Raw genomic sequence first — 24919 nt, 5'->3', positions numbered from 1 at the left:
GGTAGAATGGCCTTTCTTGAAACAGGTGAGGATGTCTGGGCCACCTGTCTTAACCAGGCTTGTGGCATACGATGAGTGTCGGCAGCATCTCCTTGAGTGGTCTAGATAGTAAGTGTAAGTAAAACATTTGATACTTGCATCATGTATGCCTGCTTACCTGGTTTTCTCGACTCGCACTACCAGCAACATCGAGTGGAGATGGTCCAGCACTGGTACAAGTGATCTGTCGTTGAGACCAACACTTTCCTGTTGTTGCTGCTGGATAAATGCTGCCAAAAGACTTTCCGGAAGGAGCATGAGTACCTCAATCACCTTGTTCTTCAGGTCGAGAAGGTTGTCAGTTAGCGGAGATACATTCGGATGCTTAAACTGTAGAATCTCCAGTAGCAGACGCCCTAGTCTGTGGATAACGTTAGTCAATGTATATTAGCAATCGGGTAGTATAATGTTGTGAATATCATACCGATGCACAGTATTAAAAACGTCGGGTAGAAGTTTTTCCTGCTCTGCTGTCCACTGCATTTCGTTTACAAGTACAGCGATCAACTTGACCAAGTCGAGAAGCAACGTTGCACGGTCTCCAGTGACGATATAGGCCTGGTTTTGGTGCTTGTAGCCGTACAACAGTGTCTGAAGGGGTAAGATAAACAAAGGTAAGACCAAAAGCAAGCCATTTAGTGACAAGCACTGTAGTTGTTACCACGTAAATTAGCTGCCACACTTCGAGTGAGCTACTCAAATATCGTGGAATTTCAGGTGCTTCACCAGAGACCAGCAGGACTTTCCAGACCAGCCAATGTAGTGAGACCGTGCCTTCTTGTTTTGCGAGTCTCAATAGCCTCGCGACGAACCCCTTAACAATAAGAGTTTCTGAAACAAATTCTGGGCGAGAGTACACGGAATTGATCATGCATTTAAGAGCCTCCTCCCGCAGAGGAGAGCTCCATGACCCATCTTCTGCAAGCTTCATAAAGCTGTCAAGTGACTGTGCCATTCGTATTAGCACCGATATACTCGCTTATAATGCAATACTGTTCTCTTTACCTCAGCGGACAAGAGCTTGTCGATGCCTCTTTGATCGCGCATGAACACTCTGCACGCGCCCAAAAGTCGATAAATTGCTGTACATATACAAACGTCAATAACCATTTCTCAACAGCAAAAGCACAAGCGAGATCATGCCTTTATCGTTCTCTACTGTAGCAGTTTTCGTGTCTTCCAAAACAGCTCGAATCTTGTCCACAGCTTCCTCTCGTGCTAGTACCGCGTCTAACTCAGCTACGAACAAACCGTCAATATAAGTACAAGCACATCCAGTTGCAATGATAAGTACGTACTGGCACCGTTCTCGACAGCACGAGCAAATGTTTCAATCCACGTCGTCATAGCTCCAGCGATGGGCTAAATCGAGCGACGACGTTGAAGTGGATCGTGGCTTCAGCTTGTCCTTGTCGGATACCTGCTTGACTTGAAGTGAACGCAAAACTACATGTATTTTTCAGCCGCTGCTGGGCGCCCCTTTGGCGGCCTGTGCTTTACACTAAAGAATATGTCATACACCACATACTGCATTCTCAAATTCATTAACTATTGGGCAAAAATAAACAAAGCCTGTCCCGGCTCTGATTGGATACAAGTTTTGACCAATGAGGTTTGACCACTTGGAACGACGTGTGCACAATTGAAAAACCCAAGCGCAGTAAAGCTCAACATGAAGTGGACGGCGTTTCTCGTGGCTGTGGTGATGGCGGCCGTACAGGTGCAGGCCAAGGACGACCTCCCGCCTGACGCCCAGCTGCGTATCGGCGTCAAGCACCGCCCTGAGGAGTGCACCATGAAGAGCGAACTGGGCGACACGCTGTCCATGCACTACACGGGTACGCTACGCAAGGATGGCTCCAAGTTCGACTCGAGCGTGGACCGTAACCAGCCCTTCGAGTTCCCTCTCGGCGCTGGCCGTGTCATTAAGGTCGGTTTCTAGTTATTGTTGCGGGGAGGATATTGCTTGGGAGGTAACGTGGTTGATGCTGACGTTACTGTTGTCATGTCGGTGGATCTTTTGTTTGACTTGAGCAGGGCTGGGACCGTGGGTGCGTTGCTCTTTGGGATCATTGCAGACTGGACTAAAAGTATACAATACGGTAAAAACTAACGAGTTCTGCTGTGTATTATGTGTGGCGCTGTTATTGGCTGCGTACAGACTTGTGGACATGTGCATCGGGTACGTGGACAACTCGCGGTTGATTTTGAGTAACCATTTGTTGCTGAGAAGAGTGTTATTTGTGTATATTATGTGCTGTGCAGTGAGAAGCGTCGTCTGACGATCCCGTCGGACCTGGCATACGGCGACCGTGGCTCGCCTCCGAAGATTCCGGCCAAGGCGACGCTGGTCTTCGACGTCGAGCTGCTCGACATCAAGCGCAGCAGCGATGAGCTGTAGACAATTGGGAGTGTCCATTAAAAAGCACTTTGTTCACAGGACTTTCGTATCTTCACAACAAATAAGCTAGTGGATTAGTAAATGACAGTGTGACGATGTTACGTGGTTGTTCCGATGTTTCAGGCTTGCTTCTTTCTTTTTAACAAAGTCATAAAGATTTATGTAAATCTATACTTCACAATTACCATTATAAGCGAACTTAAGACGAACTTAGCGCAGTTTTCAAAATGGAGAGGTCAAGTAAAAAGCGGCGGGCTAGTGAGCTGCTTCCGCGTCGCGATGAGAGCGCTACAGCCATGGACGCCACGCGACAACCCTCAGGTTTCGATGCCAAGATAGTGCAACAGCAACTGGAGCTTTTCGTTCGCAACGGGGATGTGGAATCGGCCCAGATATTAGGCGACTTGCTGGTCTCTGTGGCGCTGTTCCCATCAGATTTCGAGTCCCAGAACGGCAAGAAAAACGTTCTAGCGGAAGCAGACGAGATTTTCCTATCTCGGAGGCATGGAGAGAATTTTGAAGCAGCAGCAATGGACGCCAGGAGGCTGTCGCCAGCGTTCCACGCCAAGACATTGCGATTATTTGCTGATTTAATGCTTGCCAACCGTGAATTCAAGCGCGCCATTGTGAGTCATAATGTCTTGCGCTAAGCTGACGTTGGCGAGTCAGTTCTGCAATATTAACGTCCCTTGATACAGCGATATTATCATCACAGCTGCAGGGATATGAGTGTAGTGACGAATGAACAAGAGCTGGAGGTGAAGCTCAAAGTGGCCAGGTGTTATGTGGAGCTCGAGTGTATTCACGAAGCTACCGAAGTGGTACGCTTTGGCTACAATTGTGATATACGAAACAATTGAAAAAGGCAACAGATTAACGATAATTTGTTTCACGCGCAGTTGAAATCGACACCGCCTGAAGGACGAACCCTGAGCATGAATCTACTACTTGGAAAATTGTATGTGAGCGAAGGACTGCAGAACAAGGCAGAGGAGAGTTATGCAACTGCTCTACGCCAGAATCCGTACGCATTGGAAGCAGCTTTAGCGCTCACCGAACTAGCAGCAGCAAAAGATGCATCGCCGGATGCATTTACAGGATCGGATAAAGCAACGCAGGTAAACGCGACACTGACCACCAGGCAACACGAAATCGAACGCTTCTACAGTGACAGCGCGCCGGAATCGCGACCAGCCGACGCAGGTTTATCTCCTGTGGACTCAGCGTGGATGCAGACGTTGGTGCAGGCTCACATGGATACCGAGAGGGGAAATTACCGTGGTATGTTATGGTTTTATTAGTATCAAACTGTAATCTAACGCAATGTTGGTATTTTTCCATGTTGGTAGCGGCCGTAGAGTCATTCAATGCGCTGGAACGAGTCTTTCCCAAGAACCTCCATTGCTTGTTGCACAAGGGAACACTCGAGAGCGACCAGGAGCTGCTTCATCAAGCTCATGTAACATTCAAACGTGCACGACAAACCGACGACTTGAACTTGTCGTTCATGGATCGCTACGCCAACTGTCTGCGCAGAGGCAACTCACGCACCAACCTCAACGACTTGGTACAAGAGCTCTTCAAGATAAGCAGCTCACGCGCAGAATCGTGGCTCGCTGCTGCGTACTATAACGACGTGAAAGGAGACTATGAAACGGCCTTGCAGTTCTCCGAGCGCGCTATCGCAGAGCAGCATCGCCATGCACCAGCCCACTTATTACGAGGTGAACTATTGCTCCGGATGCAACGTCCACAGCCTGCGTTAAAAGCCTTCTGGACTGCATGTCGCCTCACTCGGTCTCTAGAGGCTTACACGGGTATAATCACCAGTTATTGCGACTTGTTTGCCATCGGTGTGAACCGATACAAGGAAGCCTTGGCTACTGCCAAGAGTGTCGTGAAATTGTACCCGCAAAAGGCACAGAGCTTTGTGTTGTTCGGTAGTGTGCTCGCACTAAGCTCGGAGCATCGAGAGCAAGCGCGTCAAGCTCTGCAGAAGGCATTGTCTATGGAACCTCGCAAGCTCTCCACCAATTTTGCGCTTGCCGATTTGTTGGTTGAAGACGGCAACTTGCGCGGAGCCATTGATAGGTACGCATTAATTTTCAGATTTGCGTATACTTATCCACTCTATCTCACGCGTGTTTTTTGGTGTTATTACAGACTACAGGCATTGGGCGAGCGTCACCCACGTGAAGAAGTCTTCACGAAGCTAGCGTACGTTTACTCAATGGATAAACAGTACGCGGAAGCGTTGAAGTATTATCACCAAGCGCTGAGATTAAACCCGGGATCAACCGAGGCGTTGCAGGGGCTGGACCGACTTGAGAAGTTGATGCGTGGAGAGGACCCAGACGAACTCAGCAACAGCATGGAGCAGATGGATCCGGAGGGACAGGACGAGTCGATTGATACAAGTGAGTACTTGTCGCCATAGAGATTAGCGGGTAGATACAGTGAGTCTTTCGAAGCAAACAGGGCTATCCTTAGCTTTAGAGCCGACGGTGTTCGACGGCTTTCTGCCTCCAGTCGTGCAAGTTGCAGTGCAACCAATAAGAGGCCAGCGACGCACGTTCTCGGGGTGAAGACGTCGCTCTCATTGGCTTGCTATTGGTGGGAGCAAGCAGTTTCCTGCGAAGCCGAGCACCAGCAACAGGGACGTGTCGGCTAGACGGCAGTGCCGAGTGGTAACGTCGCTGGCAACCACTTCCTTCCCAAATATTTGACTAGCATTCTCATTCTGTGATGTGGCTCGTGAAAATGATGTCTCGATGGCAACTTGTTGCCGCTAAGAATGCAACTCAGAACGATTGATGACGAATCTGAATCCGACTGCTGGCGAAATCTTAACTTTACACTTCAACGTAAACTTCAGTCTTAGGATGCGCCGATTGTAAATTTGCCGGTGTAGAAAAGCACCGGGACATCTACAAATTTTGCGTAACTATGCGAGTTGCTCAAATTAACCTTACAGACTTGCAGTTGGGACGGCACGTTCGCAGCGAAGGAAGATCCCAGCGATTATCTCGCTCTTGGCGCGCCTCGCTCATAAGGGCAATAAGAAACTGCCGAGTCCCTCTCTATTTTTTGCCTGGAATCGCTAAGTCTAGCGCTTAGCTCGTCCCAGCGAGAGAAGAACCGCGTTAAAAATCTAGAGTTCAACTTGAGCAAAACGCTTTGCAGTCGAGCAAGCGTGTCAGACTCCAGGGTGCTTCCCTCGTCGCATGGGATCAATAAGTTGCCTTTTTGGTTCTTTTTTCGTGCATGGCAGCAAAGCGAAACGGCTGGCTAGCAGCCAATCAGCACCATACTTTATGACAGTCAAAGATCGGATCCCCGTGTTTTGCGTGTTTTGACAATGCGAGCCTTGGTTTTTGCCTCCATCCGTTAAGCCAGCGCCGCTCTTTCATTTCCAAATTGGCCCGCGTCTGCGCATTTCCGCGTTTGCTTCTCGCCCGATCCAGTCCGCCGTCGAGATGGCTCTGCTCTTCCGAGGCTCCCGCGCCAGCCGCGCGGCACTTACGAGCGCATCACGTCTGGCCAGCAGATTTGGCCACGAGCGATCCGCTGCTCGCTGCATGAGCACACAACCGGCCCGTGCCGCACTGCTGTCCAGCGACCTGGCCACGGCCTCCACGAACGCCAAGCCGCCGCCTGAGCTGCAGCGTCTGCAGCTTAACGCGGCCATACTGACGCAGCTGCAGACTCAGATCCAGAGCCTTGGAAACGCCCCCGGCAGTCAACGCGACGCGTTCTACGTCGTGGACACGGCCGCTGTCGAGGATCGCTTCAAGCTCTGGAACCAGTACCTGCCCGAGGTTCGGCCATACTACGCCGTCAAGTGCAACCCGGATCCGGCCCTTATTGAAGGTCTGGCCCGCCTCGGAGCAGGATTCGACTGCGCCAGCCAGACGGAGATCAGCTCCGTGCTTGGCAACGGCGTCTCTGCTAGCGACATTATCTATGCCAATCCGTGCAAGCAAGGCTCCCAGATTACCTACGCGCACGCAAATGGCGTCGATATGATGACGTTCGACTCGCAGGAGGAGCTTACTAAGATCCACAGTATCAACCCCAGCGCGAAGCTCGTGCTTCGTCTCTACGTGGACGACTCGAACTCCATCTGCCGTCTCGGCACAAAGTTTGGCGCCATGGTGCACGATGTCCCGGACATCTTGAACCACGCCAAGGCTCTAAATCTCGACGTCGTGGGCGTCAGCTTCCACGTCGGGAGTGGCTGCTTCAATGTCGAGGCCTATTCGGACGCCGTGGCTCTCGCCCGCAAGGTGTTCGACATTGGCCACTCACAAGGCTTCAACTTTAGCCTGCTAGACATCGGTGGTGGGTTCCCCGGTACGGAAAATGCCCCGATCCGGTTCGAAGACTGCGCTCTTGAACTCAAAAAGTCGCTGGCCGTCCACTTCCCACGGAGTAGCAATGTTAAAGTTATCTCGGAGCCTGGCCGCTTCTTCGCCGCGTCCACCCACACACTGGCCGTCAACGTGATCGGTCGTAAGGTGGCGCCCACTTTTGACATCCCCGGTCAGCCGCCCGTGCTCGCCAGCGCTGCGGGACCAACACCCAACTATATGTATTTTGTGAACGATGGACTGTACGCCTCGTTCAACTGCATGGTTTACGACCACCCGTCGATCCAGCCTGTCATCATGTCGGATACCGCCTCGCCAAGCGCCACCCAGATGTTTAAGGCTAGTCTCTGGGGCCCGACGTGTGACGGCATGGACTGCATCATGAAGGAAGTGGAGATGCCGTTGATGGACATCGGGCAGTGGATCCTGTTCCCGAGTATGGGCGCCTACACGTGCGCTGCCGGCTCGGACTTTAACGGATTCCAGCGCCCACAGAAAATCTACTTCGACTCGAACTTCGTGGCGGACGACCAGCAGCAGTTTGTGCACTAGACGCTCGACAGACAGCAGAGTGAAGAACAAAAAAGAGAGCGAGGACAACACTTAACCATTGGAACCGACGAGTCGGCGTCGAGGTCCTGGACCTGCAGGATTAAAACCACTCAGACTTGGAGCAGCAGGGTCTACCAGTTCTTTCAACAGAGGAGGAAGAGCTCAGCCTCGGGGGTAGAACTAGAGAGAGACGGCGCGCTGCTGTAAGTCTGTTTTTCTCTATATACAAAGTTTCCAACAATAAAATACTACTTACCGGTCGATTATTTCTTGCCAACTAATAACGATCAATTCATGTTGGGGTTATTTTAGTACTTTGTTTTTAGAAGTAGTATTGTCTATTCGAAATTACCGCGGGTGTGTGAGACTCTCACTGAGAGACACGACCAGGTAGCCTATCATACAGAATGCATTTTGACGTTAATACAGAATACACCTCTGACTCGCCATCTTCATTCATGACAAGTGCGCGCACTCCGAAGATGACGCTGCATTCTCCGCTCTGGCGTGATCATGCCCCACGTGCATCTCCATATCGTCCGCCAAGTCGAGCATCATTCAATCCACTCCAAGAGGACCCTCTCCCCCCCTGACCATCCGCCAACGCGTGAGGAAGTGACCACTCCTTTGCCAAGGCAACCAAGTCTCTCGGGAACTGAACCTGCTGTGTGACCTGCTCAAGGCGCCCCGGCGGGTCAAGCTGGTGAATTTATGGCTAAAGCCGCTGCTTCATAGGCCTCAACGGGGCTAGTGAATGTTCTGGATCAAGTTGCTGCACCAGTACCAGGTACAGATGCTCCAGGGACACCAGGCGCACGGGAAATCTCGGGGCTTGTGGATGATTATGTTGATGCAACAGCACCAAATTCTGTTTCGGTGAACCATGTAGCCACATGGTTGACAGAGGATGCTGCACCGGCAGCGCCGGCAGCAGCACCCCCCCCCCCTGACAATCGCTGTAAATTACTTGTGCGGACCATTGTGAAGACGTCCATTAATCAGCGTGATTCGTCAGCTGAAACACTGCGTGGTTCTGTTTTTAATTTACGGTCATTAAACGATATTATAAAAGCTGTTTGGGAAATGTTTTCTGGTCGAGTGAAGAAACATGCAGTCAAGACTGACGGTGTATGGAGTGTGGAGACTCTTCAGCTCGCAGAGCGAGCTAAACTTGTGAGTCTACGGTGAAGAAACGTGTAGTAAACTTCACCTAGTCTCGCCAGACATAGAACCAGTGGCTTGTGGTGACATAAGGAACAGCGGTGACGCTGATGATTTATGAGTATGGCATGGCCATTGGGTCGGCAAAAGATCGGGACGAGTTCATAAAGGCATGCATTTTGCCCGAGGAGGCGGACCGCGCTGGCGCTGCAGCAGAGTCTTCAGTCCGAGATGCGCTGTCACTTCAACTTCAACGTATATATGGCATCTCATTGGATAATAAAAATAGGTTTTCTTAATTTTGGCCTTTAACAACGCAGCGTCGATTCACCGTTCGCTTCGTGCCTTTCTCCGAATCGTCCCGCTTCGACAATACACTGGTTTAATAGAAGCAGCACAGCTCAAAACAGGGTTCACCCTTCTTTCCCGCTTAAGTACGCCAGAAATTCTCCCCTCATTCCAGAACCTGCCGTCTCGAGTAAAGATGGTGGTGGTTTCCCTGCAGTGCGCGATTGTCGGTCAGGTAGGAAGCTCGTTCGATGTGGACATCGACGCGAGCCAGCTGGTGGGAGACTTGAAGAATGCGATCAAGGCGAAGAATGCAACGACTATCACGGGCGACGCCAAGGACCTGCAGCTCTTCTTGGCGAAGCAGCCCATCGAAGATGAGAGCGGCAATGAGGTCGTCCCTGTTTACCGCCCTTCTGCGGAGGAGATGAAGGAGGAAAGTTTTAAGTGGCTCCCAGACGAACATCGGGCTGCTCTGAAGCTGGTGGAAGGAGAATCTGATGACTACATCCATGCGCTGACGGCCGGAGAACCGGTTCTGGGCTCAAAGACCATAACAACGTGGTTTTACACGAAGAACAACATGGAGCTTCCATCCAGTGAGCAAGTTCACGTGCTGGTGGTGGTTCCGGAGCAAGGGTCCTCGGTTCCAACAGTCTCTCAAGACGGTGTTTTCGACCACTGCAGTGATCCATTCTTCTTACAACTCCCGACAGTTGACCAAGTTGGTGATTGGCTCGAGTTTTCGTCGTTGCTGCCGCTAACGAGACGTCAGAAGCTCTACATTCGCTCTTCGTACCAAGTGATCGCCAACCAAGCGCTGCTCAATCCAAATGTGGGCATGGTCAAGTATGCTGTCGTCACGGGCACGCCTGGGGTTGGAAAGTCGGTGTTCGTCTACTATGTCCTGTGGAGATTGATCAAGGAGAAGAAGCGCGTGCTGCTTTTCGACAACAATGGGCTCTTTTACTTCGATGGATCGATGATGCTGAACTGTCTGGCGTTGCCAAGCAAGTTTAATTTACAGTTTTGGTCGCCTGATCTGTGGTGCCTTGTTGATTCGATGGACCCAACAAGTATTTCTGGGCTTCCCTACCGGCTATGCTCACTTCTTCTCGCAAGCGCACCGCGACGAGACTGCATCGGTGAGTTCAAGAAGCAGCCTCCTACTGCCGATGTTTTCTACATGCCACTGTGGTCGAAAGAAGAACTGGCGACAATTGCTCCCATGTATCCACATGCAGCAGCTGTGTGGGAGAATCGATTTGATTGCTTGGGTGGTGTACCTCGCCTGGTGTTGCAAGACATTGGAACAAACGCACAAGCTTTGCTGATGTCCGCATGCAGCAGTTGTTCTCTCGATGATTGCACTATGTTGGTGTCTATACACTCTAAGGGCAACTCGAAGACCACGATCGCTCAGACTTTGATTCACATTCTCAGCCAAGAACCGTATCGAGAATACGAAGTCGTCTATGCATCAGATTTGGCGATGCAGTTGATTGTTCGAACAAAGTGGCGATTTGACCGCGCGAGGTTGCAAAGCCTTCTCGGTTGGTCATATGGAAAGTCGCTAGCACAATCACTGTGTGGATACATCTTTGAGTTTTATTCTATGGATCGGCTGGAGCAGGGTGGGACTTTCGTGTATCGAGAGCTGTTTTCTGGAAAGAGGAAACGCACTCCAGCTGATGGTACAATCGATATTCCACGGTCATCGCAGCCTCGGCAAGTAGCGGAGCGTGTGGAAGTCGGTCAACATGCAAATCAGCTATACGTGCCTGGGACATCGAACTATACTGCTATTGATGCGTGGATGCCGCAGTTCGGTGGATTCCAGATGACTGTGGGAAAAACGCATGACATCAAGAGCGGGGCGGCAAATGATTTGGCGAAACTGGGTCAGAATGGCAATCGACTCTTCTTTTTGCTTCCACCACTCTACTACAAAACTTTCACCAAGAAGACTCCTCAAACCATCAAACAGTATGCAATCCTTGTTCCGTATCCGAGGTGCGTAATGAATTGAGTGCTTCAACGCTTCAATGACATCAGCTTCTCTTTCATGGCCTACCAAGATATTACCAAAATATTACTTCGTGATCTATTCGTCATCGGAATAACACACAATTAATTTTCATCCTGATAAATAAAAAGTTAGTTATGACGTACTCACCTGAACAATACCTCGCTAACAAAGAACGCATTAAGGCAGCACAGAAGCGCTACTACCAGCGCACACGCGACGCTCGCTTGTCATATCAAAATAGCTACGACGATAAGAATAGAGACCAAATTCGAGCTCGCAAGCGAAGCCCAAAACCGAACTTATTGATGACAAAACAACGAAACCGAACTTAATGAATTAATTAAAAAAAATTCTCAAATAAAAAGTCAATCCCAATATAGTCAATGACAATGGCTTAAAGCCTCCTAAAAGGTATAGCCCAAATACTTGAATTAATTAATTTCATAATGTTTTGTAAATCACTAAGATATAAAGTCGATCCTGATACAAGGTCAAATAATTATAAAGTCATACCGTATTCCTTATGTGATTGGCGACAGTCAAATTCTTGAGGTGGTACAGCCTTTCTGCCAGCATAAAAGATACCTGCATCGAAAAAACTATATCACATGCTCAAAATTATATTGGTCGCCAAGCACATAAAGCGCGACAACACGAAATTTAAATCAATTTGATTGGCTGCTGGATTTGTCGCTAATGACCGAGCGTCGCCAATCACATAAGGAATACGGTATCTACGGGGAATAATTTAGTTAAGCAAATAATAGGCAACATGTTTGCATACGAGCTCGAAGGATTAAAAGAGATTAAATATCCATAGCTACCGTGTTAGGGTACGTGGTAGAACGGGTAAGATGGTTTATGTAAGCAACGTTTCGCGCCCAATCAACCAGAGATTGGTAGCTAAGCAGTACAATGTTTCGACTGAAACCCTTGAGAGACACTTGTCGCCTGACTTCAAGGCTGATCCTAAGTACCGTTTTTACAATGGTAATCACATGGAATCACACCTATATGAGGGTGTTGAGGCTACTGATTTCTACGATAAGCTCGAGAACGTTCTTTTGACTCAGGCAAGTGCGTTCAAGATAAATGTTGCTCTCGGGTACGAACTTGTGAGCAAGACTGATCCTGATGACACTCGCTACTTCTATCCGAATCTCGCTAACACTTATGTGTTCAATAAGCCTGTCGCTATCAACAGCAAGGCTGATATTCGAAAGAAGGTGATTTCGGAAATTCGGTCTATGGAGTTGGCTGACAAGCTGAACTATTAAGGCGATCACTGCATTCGAGATTTTCGTCTACCATCGCGACCATGCTCTTGAGGATAGCGACGCTGTTATTCCTAAGATTATCCGCGAAAACAAGCATGTAATCAACTTCCCTAAGACCAACAACAAGTGCGTCTTCCACTGTATCGCCTTGCATACATTCCAGAGCCCTAAGAAGGATCCTCGCAGAATTCAGGCTCAGGTGAAGGAGGTATTCAAGTGCAACTGCTCTTTTAAGGGGGTGAAGTATACGTTGATTCTATTTAGAAGTTTCAAGCCTATTGACCTACTACAGCTCGATGAGGTTGAGGACTGCTTCCAACTCGGTATTAACGTATATAGCATGGATGTAGCTTCCGGAAATGTAGAATGCATTCGTAGATCGGACAAGGGGTATGAAGCTATGGATATTTTATCGTTCGAGAATCATGCTCTTTACATCAAGAACATTGACATGCTTCAGGCTAAGTATCAATGCCCTCAGTGTGAAATGGTTTTCGTCAGCGCTGAAAGAGTAAAAAATCACAAAAATAATCAATGTGAGCTCGTGAATATCGAAAGCTTCCCAGCTGAGCCAACTATCTACAAACCAGCTCAGAACGTAATACGATTACTGCTTACGAAGTATTCAATCAAGAATACTGACCAGTACATCGATCACTTCATCGTTTATGACTTTGAGGCCATTGTTAAGCCTACCGCGACTCAACACGGGGAGAATACTGTCTTCACGAACGAACACATTCCTGTGTCGGTATCAGTAGCTGATATTTTAACCGACGGGGTGCGTTGCTTTGTAAATGACGATCCAAAGATGCTACTTACGGAAATGTTCAATTACATTGGTGATGTATCAGTACAATGTCAATAAATATATGTCGCTTCTACAAAAAATCATCAATGCACATGCTGACAGGTATGGAAGTCCCAGGCGCTAATTCTGATAAAAAGTACAAGATGTCTGATGTGGAGAGTTGGATTGAAGAGGGGAAGTATGCCAGCTTCTTTGCCTTCCACCGCAGTCTTGGTTTTGGTAAGCAAAGGTCTGATTATGGGAAACTGAAACAGCAGCTTGACCAAGTACCATTATTCGGCTTCAATTCTGGTCGATACGATATTAACTTGATTAAGAAGGATTTGTTTGCCGTAATTGGTACCGACAACATTAAATCTGTCATCAAGAACCCCAGCTACATGTGCATTGCTACATCGGACATGAAAATGCTTGATATCACTAACTATGTACCAGCTGATACCAGCTACGACAAGTATCTTACAACATATCTCGGTGGCTGCAAATGCGATGAAAACTTTAGATGTGTCTGTGGTCTTGGTAACCCTTACGAGTACATCACCGCGTTCAATGTTCTAAACCAGACTACTATCTCGCCTAAGTCAGCTTTTAATAGCAAGCTCCGTGGAACGAGCATCACGAGCGATGACTACGAACGAGTGAAGTTCGTGTGGGATTACTACGAGATGAAATCGATCAAGGACCTACTGATGTGGTACAATAATCTCGACGTAGTCCCTTTCACCAAAGCTATCAAGGCTCAGCGAGAGCTATTTAAGCGCTTCGATCTGGATATGTTTGCGGATGGAGTGTCCCTACCTGGTCTTTCAGAGAAGGTCATGTATCAGACATGCTTCAATAATCTCCAATATCCGGATAAGAAACCTGCTAACGCATTCCGATTTCCGACGAAGCGCATGGCTGGCTACAAGAGTCAGGATGCTAAGGCAAAACGAAAATTTGGTATGACGCTCGAGCACGTGAATACATTGCTGCAAAAGCAAAAGTATCTGTGTGGTCTATGCTATTGTCAGCTGACTGCTGATACCGCTTCCGCTGATAGAATCAAAAACAATCTTGGGCACACTGATGGGAATATCTTGATCAGCTGCATTCCATGCAACACCGCTCGAAAATATATGTCTCTTAGGGGGTTCAATTACAAGAAACTGCTTGATTTTAACGCAGACAGATTGGTGTTTTCGATTGACAAGGAGGAATCTGAGATTTACGGGAAAATGAAAGCTAACATTGCTGGTGGACCATCAATTATATTCAACAGGTATGCTAAGCGAAACGAGACGAAGATTCGTGGAGGTAAGATCTGCAAGAAAATTATCGGATACCTCTATACCTATGGGCCCTTGGTAATGAGATGCCATGCGGTCGATTGACTACGGTTGAAGCGTATGATGGTATCATCGATGACATCAAAACAGACAAATTATTCGGCTTTCTTGAATGTGATATTCGAACACCAGAACACCTTAAACAGTACTTTGGTGATAACTCCAATTTTCAAGAATGTACTGATCGACTGTACGAATGAGAGCGTCATTGGTAAGCACATGTTCGAACACAATGAGGCGCGCAAGCAAAGCCGAGCAAAATCAGCTCGCAAGTTGATTGGTAGCTACTTTGGTGTAAAGATTCTCATCTACACTCCTTTGCTCAAGTGGTACCTTTCTCATGGTATTGAAATAACCAAGACTTACTGCTTTGTCAAGGCCAGCTTTCACAAGGCTTTCGCATGGAGGCTGTATCGAATGCTCGACGAGAGGGTGATGTTGATAAGTCTAAAGCAATGATTGCAGAGATGATGAAGCTGGTAGGCAACAGTGCCTTTGGTGGATCTGGCATGGATATGAGCAAGGACAAAGAGGTTAAGTATGAGTCGAGCGACAAAGCTATTAAGAACAAGATTGAACACTTTACGTTCCATGGTCTCGAGGAGCTTAATGATGCGTGTGAGATCACGATGAAGAAGCGCCGACTCAATAATAAGAACCCAATTCATTTGTCGATTGCTATCTATCAGCTTGCTAAGCTACGAATGCTTCAGTTTTACTATGACTGCATAGATTTCTACTTCGATCGCTCTGACTTCCAGTATCAGGAGATGGACACTGATTCGGCTTATATCGCTTTCAGCTGTGATAATCCGTTTCAGGACTGTATTAAGCCTGAGCTACGATCCCACTTCAAGGAGCGTAAATACGATTGGTTCCCACGCGATTTCAACACGGAGGTAGCTAAGTTTGATCGCCGTACGCCTGGTTTGTTCAAAGATGAATGGTCAGGTGATGCTATGGTCTCACTATCGAGTAAGAACTATATTTGCTACCTACCTGATGAGACATACAAAGTAAAGGTTTCAGCGAAGGGTATTCAACAGGGAAGTGGTCGAAACAATGGTGTTCTTAATCCTGATGGGTTTGAGACTGTCGTACGGGATCGCATCACGCTACAAGGAACAAACAAGGGGTTCAGATTATCGAAAGAAACCAAGTCTATCATCACCTATACTCAAACCAAAACAGCGCTTAACTACTATTATGACAAACGTCGAGTACTTGATGATGGTATCACGACCGAACCACTTAATATTTAAGCAGCTAACCACAGAATTTTTTTTAATGTATATATAGATCATGGACGCGCTATTAAAGAAACTCTACTATGACCCCAAAACCGGTTTTATTGGAGCTCAAGCTCTGTATCAGAAGGCAAAGGAGTTAAACTCTAAGATAACTTTTAAAATAGTAAAGGATTGGTATGGGAGTCAGCCCGATATTCAACGATTTCAGGAGCAAAAGAAGAGATTCAATGGTTTTAAAATAGCTTCGCATAACCCCAACTCGTGGCAAATTGATCTTGCATTTTGGGAGAAACGGCCAATTTTGACTGCTATCAACATCAACTCAAGGCTGGGATACGCAAAGCTCTTACGAAACAAGACGGCATCAACTGTGTTAGCAGCGCTTAAAGCGTTTGTTCGTCTCCACAAAGTTGCTATCCTAACAAGTGATAATGGTAGTGAGTTCATGAGCTTACAGGCCCAAGAGCTCTTCAAATCCAAGACAATACAACAATGAGCCAGGTGATCATGGAACTATGGGAAAAATTGAACGATTCAACAGAACGTTGAAACAGAGACTAACCAAAATGTCCCCCAAGCGAATTACGCAAAAGCTTATCACTGATGTTATTGAAAACTACAATACCACGTTTCACCGCTCGATTGGTATGACTCCAAATGAGGCAAAAGGCAAAGTAATGAATGCAGATCTGAGTCATAATCAGGCGGAAGCCGATAGAATTGAGAAGGAGTTTGACGTCGGATCAAGCGTATTATACCGCCTCAAAAAGCAGACATTTGATAAAAAAGCTGCTCGATGAACCAAAGCAGTCTATATAATCGTTGGAATTGATGACTACCGAGTCCAAATCCGTTCAAGAAATGGTCATACCCTCTACAAGGCGCCAAACGATCTGAAAATGGTTAGCACAGAGAGTACAGATGCTGGTATTAATCGGGGAGACATAATCGAAGCTAAGAAGATCTTAGACCATAAGTGTGACGGGGTCACACAGCACCTTGCGCTAGAGGAAGTTATCTTCCGAGAGTATACAAACTCTCAGTGAGCGGCAGTTCACAGGTCCCCTCTTTAGTTAAAGAGAGCGAAGTGACCTAAATAAGGTAGATTGTAAACTGAGTATATTTATAGGTAAGTTAAGTTTGGGTTTAATACAAACTATAAGTTACCTATAGAAATGCAATGTCATTTAATCAATGGTTGGCTTTGAACGACTTTGGTACCTTGTACCAAATATCCCGGAGTATGACGTGTCATACTCCTGAAGTGTGAAGTGTCACACTTCATGTAACCAGGGTACACTTAGGGCTACGTACCCCGTTACATCCTCCCCCACTTAGGTTTGGTTTACCGACCAATCAGAATGAAGAGGTGTTCGTCACAAACTCTCATTCTCAAAGTCGAAAACCATCGACTTGGCCGCGCGAGCGCGGCGGAGGCTCACTTCACAGTTAGAGCCTCGAGCAGCTACCTGTGCGCTCTTCGTCTAGGTCTCCACTTCGACCGTTATCATGCCTCGTGGCACTGCAAAGAGCGGTGCTAAGACACGCTCCAAGGCTGCTGCCGGCAAGGCGCAAGCCAAGAGCTCTAAGCCTCACGGCAAAGGCTCTGCACTAAAGGAGGCTACTCAGGTGGCCTCCGAGGCGATTGGTTCCTCGGGTGACGCGGCTGTGGGCAAGCGCGCGAGCAAGCGCCGCAGCCCGTCGCCCTCATCTTCAGACAATCGTCCGAACCCTCGGTTCGTAGAACGTGAGTTCAACTCGGGCAGTGAAGACGATGCCGAGTCCGAGAGCACTCATGATGCTCCTGCGGGCTCTGTGGGAGGGCACAGCCCAGTGCCCAGTGAGCACAAAGAAGACAGCGTGCAGTCGCCCGATAGTGATCACGGTGATCGCAGTCCCAGGACCTCTGTGCACTCTGAGAGTCCGGCCGTTAAGGCTAAGGGCGCTCCCAAAGCCGGTGGCGATGAGGAAGAGAATCCTCGCAAACGTCTCGCGCTTGCCGAGGGTCTTGCGCGCGCTAAGGCCTCTAAAGCCGAAGGCGCCAAGCCCTCAAAGAAGCGTACAGCCTCTAAGTCTCCGCTCCTATCAGAGTCTCTTCGACTCCTCGGATGAAGAGAAGGAGAAGGAGGAAGAAGAGGAGGAGGAGGGTGCTATCGTTGAGCCCCGGGAGGTCTCGAATGACCTCGACCAGCAGCAGGAGGAATTCCAAGCTGCCCAGCGTGTGCGTGGGGGTTCGGTGGCGGCACCCGTCAGCCAGGGAGCTGCCATCAACTCAAGAGGGTATTGGCCTCCCGAGGAGAGCTCTGGGGCTGACCTCTTCTTGGAGGTTCTCGTCGCTCCTCGTGGCCTTGTGGGCGGCCACACTTCTAGGGGCATCTATGAACGAGCCCTTGTTCAGAAAATACAGTCGCTCGTCGACAACTTGGAGGCTGCTCGGTGTGTGCTTCTCGCGCCACACCGCATTTCTCGTAAGGACTTCACGACTTGTCGTAAGAAGCCCGAGACCCGGGGTGGTCTCTATCCTGTTTGGGGATACCCCTGGGTTATGCCCGAGAACTGTCCCACGTGGAGTTCTTGTGAGGACATGTTCTGGGCGTGGGTGGAGACTCTCAAGTACTCGCCCACGGAGTTATGGGAACTCCATGAAGATCAGCAGCTGTCCCACATCCTGGACCAGCGTGATCTTCGTGTGAGGTTTGCCCACTTGATCAGCAAGCGTATGCTGCCAAGGGACATCCTGAAGCGTGCGGCTTCTAGCGCTCACGATGAGCGCGGGTACGGTATGTATTCATCGGCCGTACCCCGTTCGGGCAAGAAGCCCCGGACTACTTATGAAGCTGCCGCCGCTTCTGTTCCCAGATTGCGACAGCCTTCGGGCAGTCAATCAGGAGCCGTTCAATCGGCTCCCGCGAGTTCTCGGAGTGGGCATAACCCCTCCACTTCACGAGGAGCTGTCGCTTACCGCGACGCCGTTGCTCCTGGAGGATCCGTTCCACGTGGAAGTGGACTTCTCCATTCCGGTCTAGCAGGGGCGGAGGTGCCCTCGTACGAGTACGAGTACTCGGCGCCTCCCGAGAGCCACTCTCGTCCGAGTGCTCCGACTGCGGGTCCGACACAGGACCCTGAGGTTGACCGCCTCCGTCAACGTGTCCTCGTGCTTAAGATTGCACTTGGCCTTGGGACTGGCGGTAATGCGGCCGCCCAGGCCGGGAATTAGGGCGAGCTCGCTCGTCTTGCGGGCCGCCTGGACCTGGTGGAGCGAGAGGTCGCGAGCCTGCATCTGAGGGTGGATCGCCGGGCCCCTTCGTCCGATCTGGACGAGGCCTTTCGCATGATCCGACGGATCGAGGCTTTGTTGCCACGTCCGGAGCCGCCTGCGGCGCACTCCCAGACGTACGCGTATGGTGCGTACCCGGCGTACTCAGCGTACTCGGCGTATGGCGCCGGGGTCCGTTCGTATGGAGCCCCTCCGGCGTACGGTCTTGACCGCAGCCTTGCCGTCCCGACCGAGGCTTGGGTGCCTGCTCCGACGCCCTCGTCGACGACTGTGACCGGCCCTCGCTTCGAGGAGCTGGGACAAGGGGGGTCTGCGAGTCAGCAACCCCCTGCGGGTCAAAGTACCGCTTAAGACGTCCGACATAGAACGTCGGGTGCGTCGTCATTGACTTTGGAAGGTCGATGGTGTACGACGCACCATGTCTGGCCAGGACTGCAAAAGGTCCGATGAAGCGGTGCTTCAGTTTGTTGCCGCCGACAGAGCTAACAGTGTCTAGAGGTAGGTTTCTCGTGTCTAGCAACACTAAGTCACCAATCTCAAATATACTTAAGTTTCCTCTTCCTTGTTTGTCCGAGTACTCCTTTTGTTTATCTTGGGCCGCTGCCATGGCATCGCGGACCCTGCTGACAATGTTCAGCTTGGTATCTATAAAGGATTCCACCTGTTTCCGCAGCGAAACTGGCCTCGTATCCGAGACCTGGGAGGAAAGGGCTTTCCGAGCCTCTCCCCCACTTAGAATAGAGGAGTCAGTGTCTCCTCGAAGAGTGAGAGGCACTCTGGGGTGGCGGAAGCCGTTCAAGTAGAACGGCGTGAACCCCGTGGACGCGTGCACCGCGTTGTTGAGCGCAAACTCAACAACTGGGAGCTGCGTCGACCACGTACGTGGTGCAGCCGCGCACACACTGCGCAGAGTGTCTTCGAGCACTCGATTGACGCGCTCTGTTTGGCTGTCGGTCTGCGGATGGTCCGCAGTGGACATCTGCAGACGAGTTCCCAGTAAAGGGAACAGCGTTTTCCAAAACGCGGCAGTGAACCGCGGGTCTCGGTCCGAGACAATCGTCTCCGGGAGACCGTGATGGCGGAACACGCCATCGACGAACAACCTTGCGGTTACAGTGACAGGAACTGGAGCAAGATGTACCATCTTGCTCAGCCGACACACGAACATTAAAATTCCGGTGTTGCCGTGTCCGTCGGCGGGAAGCCCAAAGATGAAGTCAAGACTCATCGACTTCCAACAATCAGACGGTACGGGCAGGCTCTGTAGTGGAGCCGAAGAGTGCCCTGCGGGTTTGACCCGCTGACATGTTTCACATGTCTTGACGTACCGGGCGACCCACTTGTACATGTGGGTCCACCAGAAGGACTGAGAGACCGACAGAAAGGTCTTCTCGCGGCCCAAGTGGCCGCTGGAGGGCGCGTCATGCGCCTCCGCGAGGATGTCGAACTTCAGATCTTCGTCGTTGGGTACGACCACCCGTGGGGGATCAGTGGGCTTCACCCGGTAATAGAGGAGGCCCTCCTTCAACTCATATCGGTGAAGCCGTGAGCGCTGTCGCGACGAGAGCCAGTCGGACTTCGCGCTCGGTCCGGCCTTAAGGAACTTGACGATAGGCGCGACAGCCTCATCGTCCCGATACGCCATGCGTATCCGATCATATAGATCCGTTGTCACCCGCGTGATGTGGGCCAACTCATAGTCGGGACGCCGAGAGAGGGCGTCCGCAAGCACGTTGAGCTTGCCCGGCTTGTATTCGACGCGGAAGTTATATTCCGCGAAGAAGGACAGCCACCTCGCCATCCTTTGGGAGAGGTGAGGCGAGTTAGTCGCCGTCCTCAAGGACGCGTGGTCTGTGTAGATCACAAAGGGCCTAGAGCCCAGAAGGCGAACACGGAACTTCACAAGGGCATATTTCATTGCCAGGAGCTCCTTGTCATGGACAGGGTAGTTCCGCTCGGCGGCTTTGAGCTGCCTGGACTGGAACGAGATGACTCGTTCTTGTCCAGCCGTGTCGGCCTGCAGCAATGCACATCCGATTGCGTAATCCGAGGCATCGCAGGCGACGCTAAACGGCTTCGTCTCGTCCGGCAGGGCCAGAACAGGGGCCTCTTGGAGACTGGCCTTGATGCTGTCAAAAGCATCCTGGTGATCTTGCTCCCAGCGCCAGTCGACGTCCTTCTGAAGGAGACTCGACAAGGGCTTAGCGAAGCCCGCGTACCCTGCGCTGTACTTGTGAAGGTAGTTGGCCAAGCCCAACCACTTTCGAAGATCCTTCTGGGATCGGGGCGTTGGCCATGCTGCTATGGCCTTGACTTTGTCTGGGTCAGCCCGAACGTTCACGTTGCTTACGAAGCAACCGAGAACTTTAATCTCTGGTGACGCGAAAACGCACTTGTCGATGTTGGCGTAGAGCTTGTTCGCTCGCATCACGGCCAACACTCGACGGAGGTGTCCTAGATGCACCTCCATGGCCGTCTTGCCTCCCTCGGCACGGCTATGGACGAAAATGTCGTCGAAGTACGTCTGTACGAAGGTACGCAAAGGGCGGAACAATTGTGTCACCAGGCGATTGAACGTCGCCGGGGCGTTAGACAAGCCCTGCGGCATGACGAGACACTCCCAAAGCATGCCGCTTGGAGTGCTTACCGCGGTGAGCGGGATGTCACTCTCTCGCATCAGGATTTGGTAGCATCCGTCTACCAAATCCAGCGCACTGTACAGTACGCTCCCGGCCATGTTGTTCAGCAACACATCCTTCCGTGGGATCGGTGTTTGGGCCGGCACCGTTGCGTTGTTCAGCTTGTTATAAGCGTGAACCAGACGCCACTTTCCGTTCGGCTTACGAACGCAGAAAGTCGGCGTCGAGTGCGGGGATTTCGATTCCCGCACCATGCCTGCCTTCGCTTTCGCGGCGAAGAAGGCATCAATGACCTCGCACTGTTCGCGCGGGAGAGGCCATTGCCTCGTGACACAATACTTTGTGCCGGGCACGAGATCAATCTCGTGCCGTACGCCTCGATCCGGTGGGAGTTGGGTCGGTGGGTGTTTGTTCACCACGTCCGCGTACTCCGTCACCAAAGGATACACCGGATCCTTGGGGTTCTTGAGAATCTCAGAACCCAAGCGCGCCTGACGCTACTTGTTCATGTCTTCCAGGACGTTCTCGTCCAAGACAGAGGAGGAGTTCAGCTCCTCCTGAGTGGGCTCAGGTCTCATGAGTACCATTTCAGCAATCTCTCCAGCCTTGAGGTTGGTCAGGAAAGACTCAGCCGTCATTTCCTCGAGGTGCGGTATCTCTGCAACCTCTGGTAACGGTTCCAAGTGGACACCAGATGCCTTGACGGGGAAACCTGTCTCGCCATCGAAGATGTGATAACACTCTTCCACCGGCCTTGTCGGAGGAGCCCGGGCCCTGGACTCCGAGTCGCTTGAAGCGACGTCGATCGGAACGAAGTTCGGATCCGACTTGAGGCGGCGGCGGCGTCTTTGTCGACGGCGTCTGTGACGGGGAGCTTTGCTGCCCACGTCTAGGGATGTCGTCGCTACGACATCCGAGGCACTCGTGGCCTCGTGTGGTACTGTGGTACCCACACAGGAAGCGTGTTCAACGCCTTCCTCTTCAGTTAAGGTCTAGGCGACCGCGTGTGGCACTGTGTTACCCACACAGGAAGCGTATCCGACGTCTTCCTCTTCAGTTATGGTCTGGGCGACCGTGAGTGGAACTCTGTTACCCACTCTGAACACGCTTTTCTCAGTGTTCATGACAGCTGCAGCTGTCTGCGGAACTAAGTCACTCGCCTGTGGACCTAAGTTACCCACTTGGCCAGCGCCTCTTCTGGGCGCGGCCACCATCAAAATATCCTCGGAGTCGTCATATACGTCGACGACTCCCAAGCATCTGCCGGATGCTTTGGTACCCTGACAGCCCTCGCGGGCGCCCCGGGTCCTGACAGAGGTGGGAACATGACTCACCAATGCTCTGTCGGACTGCGCAGGGCGGCTGGCACCGATTGCCTTGCCTCGCCAGTCGATCCAGGGCTCGTGCTTCTCAAGCCAGGGCATGCCCAGTATCATATCATATGGATCCATATCGAGAACAGTGAGCTGTTCGAGGCTGTCAAAGTCTTCAAACTTGACGGCCAGATCCACTTGGACGTTGGGGACAGTGACGACCTTCCCGTCGGCCAGTCGCACTGACACCGTCCCGTTGCCCTTGCTTTCTCTCAAAGCATCTGACAACTTGTTGCTGTTACAAGCAGCCGTCTGGCGGCGTGCGAAATTCTTCGACGCCCCAGAGTCAATCAAGATTCTAAAGGGATGATCGTATCCCCGTACACATCCGTGTACTACGAGCAACCCGCCGCTGCTCTTCGCCGATTCGAGAGTGCGAAGACTCTCAGGGGCTAAGTCCCCGTGGTACGCGCCACCCGCGCACCCATCACGAAGACTTAGCTCTTCCCCAGTAGGGCGCCCCGCCCCTACTGGTTCCCTGCGTTCCCCTGTCCCCGGCAACCTGGCTTCTGCCAGCGACCCTTGAGGACGGGCTTGGGGAAGGACCGTCTGCGGAGTCTTTCCGCGGGGCAGTCACGCTTGAAGTGGCCCATCTTCCCACAGCCGAAGAAGCGGATGTCACGCTGTTCGGCGGACCCGAGTTCCATGGGAACTGGTCCGTTGGGGATTGTTCGACCGGGGGCCGACGAGGAACTCCTAGGCCACGCTGAGGCCGGCGTACGCGCCTGGCGATGGGCTGTACTCTTCTTGAAGAGCCACTTGAATCGCCTCTTCAAGGGTGCTTGACTGCACCCGGAACAGCTGAGTGCGGGCGGGGCCCACTCGAAGGCCATCCATGAACACAGTCATCTTGATGTGTTCGTTGAGTGGGTTTCCCACTAGGGACGCCGTGAGCTTCCGTTTCTCTTGCACATACTCGTGCAGTTCGCGCCTTCCTTGTTTACACGCGAGGAAGCGCGAACGCTGGAGTTCGCCGGGAGGAACGCGGCTCGGAGCTGTTCGCACAGCTAAGCCCAGGATGTGAAACATCCAGGGGATGTTGCTTCCCGAGTGTACACCCAACTCTTAGCACGACCGCTAAGGTTGGAGAGGGGCAAAAGCAACACGCAGTTGCTCGGTCGAGATCAGAGCCGCATCCATCGCGAGCTCTACTTCTCGGACCCAGAAGTGAAGGTTCTCGCCTTCCTTCCCTTCATACGGCTTAACCTTCAGCCGTATTGGCTTCGGGTGCGGCGGATTTGCTTCCGCCGCCGGAGCCTGCAGGTTCTCCCGCACATGCGCGATGAGGCCCTGCTCGTACGCGTCGAATGCATTGACGCGCTCGAGCTGATCAGCCGGTGTTGACACCACCAGGCTCTGCAGGGCCTCCATCCCGAAGATGCCTGCCATCTTCCGAACCGACTCGAACTGAGAGTCGTTCATATGGGAGAAGTCGTTCCTATCCATGACAACGAACTTCGGAGAGGTTCAGGTAGTCTACCCGCGGTGGCGTGGATTGACTACTAGTGCTACCAAGTGTGACGGGGTCACACAGCACCTTGCGCTAGAGGAAGTTATCTTCCGAGAGTATACAAACTCTCAGTGAGCGGCAGTTCACAGGTCCCCTCTTTAGTTAAAGAGAGCGAAGTGACCTAAATAAGGTAGATTGTAAACTGAGTATATTTATAGGTAGGTTAAGCTTGGGTTTAATACAAACTATAAGTTACCTATAGAAATGCAATGTCGTTTGACCAATGGTTGGCTTTGAACGACCTTGGTACCTTGTACCAAATATGACGTGTCATACACCTGAAGTGTGAAGTGTCACACTTCATGTAACCAGGGTACACTTGGGACTACGTACCTGTTACAATAAGAGTATGCGATCTGGTAAGTTTAAATATTTAATCCAATGGGTTAGCAATGAGCCTGATTCCTGGGAACCTCAAGATAATCTCCGATTGGTAAATACGAATCGGAAGTCGACGCTAGAAAAATAGTACTGGGCAAAAAAAAAACACAAATGAGTCATAATTAGCTTTGTGTAAAAATATATTAGAGCAATCCTCTGAAAGCTTTGACTCATTTATAGTATATTTACTATTTTTTATTAGATTTTGAAATAACTGACTTGATATATATAAA

General features: G+C 50.7%; 5 protein-coding genes across 5 annotated transcripts; 4 read left to right on the top strand and 1 right to left on the bottom strand.

The window, feature by feature from the left end:
- Positions 1-49: 49 nt before the first annotated feature.
- Positions 50-1386, bottom strand: PITG_02306 (uncharacterized protein; the record flags this gene model as incomplete). The annotated part of the gene is made up of 5 exons (XM_002907204.1): positions 50-101; positions 158-400; positions 852-985; positions 1045-1121; positions 1338-1386. 5 exons carry the CDS (start codon positions 1384-1386, stop codon positions 50-52), a joined length of 555 nt encoding a protein of 184 aa, XP_002907250.1.
- A 299-nt stretch (positions 1387-1685) lies between these two features.
- On the top strand, positions 1686-2549 carry PITG_02305 (uncharacterized protein; the record flags this gene model as incomplete). The annotated part of the gene is made up of 4 exons (XM_002907203.1): positions 1686-1969; positions 2077-2090; positions 2201-2221; positions 2305-2549. 4 exons carry the CDS (start codon positions 1712-1714, stop codon positions 2438-2440), a joined length of 429 nt encoding a protein of 142 aa, XP_002907249.1.
- Positions 2550-2667: 118 nt separating this feature from the next.
- Positions 2668-4877, top strand: PITG_02304 (anaphase-promoting complex subunit 7, putative; the record flags this gene model as incomplete). Its single annotated transcript, XM_002907202.1, has 5 exons — positions 2668-3066; positions 3139-3261; positions 3340-3721; positions 3790-4531; positions 4604-4877. The coding sequence occupies 5 exons, from the start codon at positions 2668-2670 to the stop codon at positions 4875-4877; spliced, it is 1920 nt and encodes a 639-aa protein (XP_002907248.1).
- Positions 4878-5860: 983 nt separating this feature from the next.
- On the top strand, positions 5861-7362 carry PITG_02303 (ornithine decarboxylase 1; the record flags this gene model as incomplete). The annotated part of the gene is made up of 1 exon (XM_002907201.1): positions 5861-7362. One exon carries the CDS (start codon positions 5917-5919, stop codon positions 7360-7362), a length of 1446 nt encoding a protein of 481 aa, XP_002907247.1.
- A 1644-nt stretch (positions 7363-9006) lies between these two features.
- PITG_02302 (Crinkler (CRN) family protein) lies at positions 9007-10985 on the top strand (the record flags this gene model as incomplete). The annotated part of the gene is made up of 1 exon (XM_002907200.1): positions 9007-10985. One exon carries the CDS (start codon positions 9008-9010, stop codon positions 10838-10840), a length of 1833 nt encoding a protein of 610 aa, XP_002907246.1.
- Between the last annotated feature and the right edge of the window lie 13934 nt (positions 10986-24919).

The sequence above is a fragment of the Phytophthora infestans genome, genomic scaffold (assembly GCF_000142945.1).
Source record: "Phytophthora infestans T30-4 supercont1.3 genomic scaffold, whole genome shotgun sequence".
NCBI lineage: Eukaryota > Oomycota > Peronosporomycetes > Peronosporales > Peronosporaceae > Phytophthora > Phytophthora infestans.
The sequence above is the reverse complement of the archived record's forward strand: the minus strand, read 5'-3'. Positions and strand labels throughout refer to the sequence as shown.